The sequence below is a fragment of the Sceloporus undulatus genome, chromosome 6, assembly GCF_019175285.1.
Source record: "Sceloporus undulatus isolate JIND9_A2432 ecotype Alabama chromosome 6, SceUnd_v1.1, whole genome shotgun sequence".
NCBI lineage: Eukaryota > Metazoa > Chordata > Lepidosauria > Squamata > Phrynosomatidae > Sceloporus > Sceloporus undulatus.
Window position 1 is genome coordinate 96,720,072 of NC_056527.1, and position 5,289 is coordinate 96,725,360.

General features: G+C 40.1%; 1 protein-coding gene across 1 annotated transcript in view; it reads right to left on the reverse strand.

Moving 5' to 3' along the window:
- The window catches only part of MPP3 (membrane palmitoylated protein 3), an 81,106-nt gene that overhangs the window by 66,403 nt on the left and 9,414 nt on the right, over positions 1-5,289 (reverse strand). Inside the window, 1 exon segment of the mRNA XM_042477430.1 lies at positions 1,398-1,518. Within this exon segment, the coding sequence (XP_042333364.1) occupies positions 1,398-1,422 (25 nt within the window). The 5' untranslated portion in view covers positions 1,423-1,518.

A 5,289-nucleotide genomic window follows, 5' to 3' on the forward strand; every position in this document is an offset into this window, starting at 1 on the left:
GACAAGTCACATTCTCCCAGGAAGGCAATGGCAACTAGTATTTGAACAAATCTTGCCAAGAAAATTTTGTGATAGGGTCACAAGTAGTGTCAGAAATGACTTGAAGACACATAACAACAACATCAAGCTGGCCACAGAGAAGCCACATCACATAATGGTCTGAATGTTGGACTTGGACTTCAGGAGATCAGGGCTCAAATCCCTGCTCAGCCATGGAAACCCACTGGGCAATTTTGAGCAGGTCACTGTCTCTCAGCCTCGGCTGAGAAGGCCATGGCAAAACCCCTCTGAACAAATCTTGTGAAGAAAAACTTTTAAGATGGTTACCACAACTCAGAGTCCTCCCAAGCTGAATTGTACAGTTGCATTTATAGCCTCCGCTCACTGCTCTTTTATTTATAATTATTGGGCTCCTTCTAATAGCAAACTCAGGAGCCAACAGGACTGGCACTACAACTGAGGAATGCATGGGTTACTTTTGATCCAAGCAATAATTCATCATATAAAGAATGAGTAAACCATTCAGGCATCTCTCTCCACTCCAAATATACAACCAACAAAAACTAAGGATGGTCCATGACTTTCAGAGGACATTATAGACTGTCAAATTGTTAGCTGAGTAAGAAAACCAGAGTTGGGGGTCAGGAGTGGAATAGCCTCAGCCTCTTAAAGCTTATTATAGTATTTGACAGGTACAATGAGGAAATACAACCGAATTTTGTTGCAAGTCCTCATAATGTATTCTAATTGAGTATATTTTCTTTTTTAAAAAATTGTCTTTATTATAAGCCACTCCATGGGCTTCTACAAGAAAATAACACCAGAATACTTTAAATAAATAATTTTATGTCACTATAAATCTGTTTCTCTTTGTAGTGCTATGTTATTGGGGGGGGGGGGGGTTAAATACACAGCAGTATATTTATACAACAATAGTACATTATATCAAGGCAGTATCCATGGCTCTCCTTCTCCCCACTTTATCTTCAGAACAACCCTGTCAAGCCAAGAGTGACTGAACTAAGGTCACTCAGTGAGTTTCATGGCTCAGTAGACACTAGGACCTTGATTTCCCACATTGCAGTCCAGCACTGTCATCACTATAGCACACTGGTTCTCACCCAATTACCTAGAAACACAAACATTGGCCTTTTCACATGATACAATCATAGCACTTTGATACCACTCTGACTGACATGGCTCCATCCTATGGAATCCTGGGATTTGTAATTTCACAAGGTACTTAAAATTCTCAGCCAAAGACGTCTAGTGTCACTTCAAACTGCAAACTCCCCGATTCTCTAGTATGCAGCCACAGCAGCAAAAATGGGATCAAAGTGCTCCCCTTGTGTAGTGTGCAAGAGAGCTCAGTTGGAGAACATGCTAAGATCTCTTACCTGAATCTTCAGACAGGACAGGCATGGCTTATTCCTCACTCACTACCTACAGATGACAGATGGCTGTAGCTGGATGTCCAGTCTCCCTCTGAGGGCCAGGATTTACACGTGAGCAAAACGCCTGAAAAACAAATAAGGACTACATGAGAATTATTTTCGTATTTCTTCAACTAGAGCACACAAAGAACAAGTGAACATGTTGATTTTATTGGGCCAACTAGGGGAAGAATAATACTTTGCTCATACATATTTATTTATTACCTTACTTATATACTGGGCACTTATTTGTTTCCCCATTATTCTGACCAAGCTATTTAGAAGAGAGCATTGCCAAGGAGAAATGGAAACATGGTGGTGAATCTGTAAAAACTCGAAAGGTAGAATGGATCTGAACATTCTGGAATCAGATTTTGATGATGAAGAGAGGGGCAAGGATGTAAAATAGTGTGGCAGCCCATAATCAGACCTCTCAACCTCATCAGTACATTCTGAGAAGACTATGACAGACCTTTGGAGGACAGTCAGGATGGGTCATGTGGTTCCATGATGTCTCCAAATTACAATAGTTTCAGCTTTAGTCACTTTGGTTTGCAGTGAGAGTTCAGGCTTGATTTGCTCAATTTATTTGTCTTTTTGGTGGCCCACATCATCTGTAGAACTTGCTTCAAGCACATTTCTAATGAGTTCATTCTCTTTCTATTAGCTCTCTTCACTGTCCAGTTTTCACCACGATATGTAGAAATCAAAACTACTATGGCATAGATGATCCTGAATTTGATATTTAATTATTCCTCTTTTTTATACCAGTCTCCATGGGTGCTCATTAATTTATGCATATCCCACCCTTTACCCCAAAGGAGTCCAAAATTGGGTACATGGTTGTCCCAGCACCCATGTTAATCTTCACAACAAACCTATGAAGCAGGCTATGTTGGGAGCCAGCAATTGGCCTGAGGTCACTCACGAAATTCCACACTTGAATAGGCATTTGAACCTCGGTTTCTCAGATCTTAGTCTAAGGATGTATTCACACTGCATACTTATGGTGGTCTGATGCCACTTTTACTGCCATGACTCCTTGGGTTTATAGGTTAGTGAGACAAGGTCCTTGTGCATAGCTATAGCAACCTTCCACTTCTTTTTTTAAAAAAAGCTGCGCTATGGGTGCAATCATAGGATTAAACTACATTAAATGCACCACACTAATTAAATGCACTATATTAAATGCACAGCATGAAGCTATATGTTATTTTCTTCTTTATTCATAAGAAAGCATGCAGGGACCTGAGACTTTTCTAGCCCATTGCACAGATGTAGGAAAGGCTTAAACTTCCCCTAAATCATTTTGTTACTAATCCTTGTCTTTCATGGGCTAAAAAAAATCCATTAGCACTAATGGACAGGCATTTCTTTTTTATATAACCCTCAGATCAGAAGTAATTGCAAATTTATATTAAAAAAAACCTCAGGTGGGGGAGATTAAACCTTCCTTACCTGTAGACAGAAATCCTAATCCAGATCAAAATAAGAGGTGGTGCACAAACTCTGATATTCTTTATTGTGATCAGCTATGGTTTATGGCAGTATGCCTTCACCTTCTGACATTCATCTTTAGTGGCCTTCTTCACTGGTTATCTTCATCTGGGTTGACAACAATCCCCATCCTCCCCAGCCCACTTGGGAAAAGCTCTTCTGGGCCTGAAACGGACAGGCCAAAATAAAGCTGCTTTGGGTCACTTTGGAGGTATGCTGTCTAAATGTTGCATGCATCTTATGAAGCCCGAAGCTGTGCCAAAGTTGCGCTCCAATCCTTAGGACTGTAGCGTGGCTTTAGCACAGCTTCCAGCCTCTTAGGATGCATGCATCATTTAAACAGCATAACTCCAAAATGGCCTGAAGCAGCTTTATTTTGGCCTGTCTGTTCGGGCCCTCTGAGAATTAAGAGTTTCCATAAACACCTGTTTTCTTAGACAATAAATGTGTAACTACAAACACTCCTTCAGATGGCTAGCACTGCCATGATGAGTAGGAGGGATCATATTTTCCTAGCATCCACACACTTATATTATTCTGTAATTGACAACATGGAGCCACTGCAATATGTAGGACTGTGGCATGCTTAGTATATGAAGAATAATGGGACAGTCGATTCTTTCCAATATCCCCCCAATGTTATGTCTTTAAAAATAATGTAGAAATAATTCAGTTTGACACCACTTTAAGTGCAGTAGCTCCATCCTATGGAATCCTAGTTTTACAAGATCTTTAGCCTTCTCTTTGTGGGGATTCCTCACAAAACTACAAATCCCAGGATACTGTAGGATGGAGCCACGGCAGTTAAAGTGGGGTCAAACAGCATTATTCCTACAGTGTAGATGCACCTTAGGTCATTTTGAATATGAATTCAGTGAGCAAACTTCTGCATGTTCTCTCAGAATTAAGTCTTGCTTGTTCTTAGTAAGTGTCTGTAAAAGTGCATCCAGGCATACATGCCAATCAGAGGTTGAAATATTATTTTTGAGCTACAGCTTCCAATATCCTCAAGCAGCATGGGAATGGTGGAAACTATACTCCAAAACAGTAATTTTTCCAAACTCTGATGCCTACACAAAACTCCAGTGGACTCAGACAGTCATACACTGTGTGGATATTTGCAAATAAGTACTTGTTAATTTTTTCATGGGTGGGAGGAAGCAATTTGCTTGCCTTGAAGTTGACAGGGTTTTGAAAAGTTATTTTTTAAAGATTACAGCTACCAGAATTCCAGCCAGCATGGCCAAGAGAATTGTGGTTCAAAAAAAATGCTCTATTTTTCCAAACTCTAAGCTCTCAGAGATCATAGGATTTTGCCATTCCTTTGCTCTTGTCCTCCCATTCCAACATCTTGTCAAGTCAGTCTGTCCCAGTTACTCTCCCTAACATCTTTTGATGCATGTCCATTGACAAGTCATTCTGGTCACCATGAATTGTCTGGTGTCTTTCTTCTGCCACCAGATTGATGAGTCCCTTTCTGTTGACTGCTCCTTTCACACTTCACAGAGCAGCAAGGATTGTGTGACTGCAGTATGGATAGGTGAGAATTTCAGCTTAATTCGTTTTTTATAAGAATATACTAACATTTGCAAATGTCTTCATCTACAGGCAAGAAAGAACTTGAGTGTTTTTGTAAAAAAGAAAAAAGCAAGTGGGTGAGAAACCAAAACTGACAGATTTGTCTGTATAGTCCTCAAACTTTGACTGCTTACTTATTAAAAGTCTACATTTGAATCGCTCTGCATATTCAACCATGTTACTGTAGGATTAGGTTTGCCACTTCTCTTTTTTCTGTGAAGCTCCTCATCTTTAACACCTATACAGTAACAGGATCAATATGGTCATCTCCATGCTGGATACAGCTGTAACTATTGAATTTGGGCATTTTGTTTCAGTTTTTCATATGCAAAATGAAAAGATCTTTGAAGATTAAGGAAAAAATGAATGCAGGAGAAAGCAAGAATGATAGAATTCCTCACCCTCAGCTGCCAATGTTGCCAAATATTTTTTCATAATACAAGTGCTTGCCCTCTGCTACTGCTCAGATGGTTGTTGGGAGGCTACAGAGTTTGGAAGTGTTACTCTTTTTTGCCTACACTTGTCAATGGCCCGGTACAGACGGGCACTTTGTGGTGCCCTGGGATCAAAAATAGGGTTCAAGAGAGCAGATCAACTGCACGTTCCTAAACCCTAGTACAGGGGTAGGCAACCTTTTTGAGCCGGGGGCCGGGTTGCTGTCCCTCAGACAACTGGGGGGCCGAAGCCAAAAAATAAATAATTAAATCATTTTTAAAAATTAAATAAATAAATAAACCAGGGCAAATGTAGGACAAAATTTTCAAATGGTGGACACTTTTTT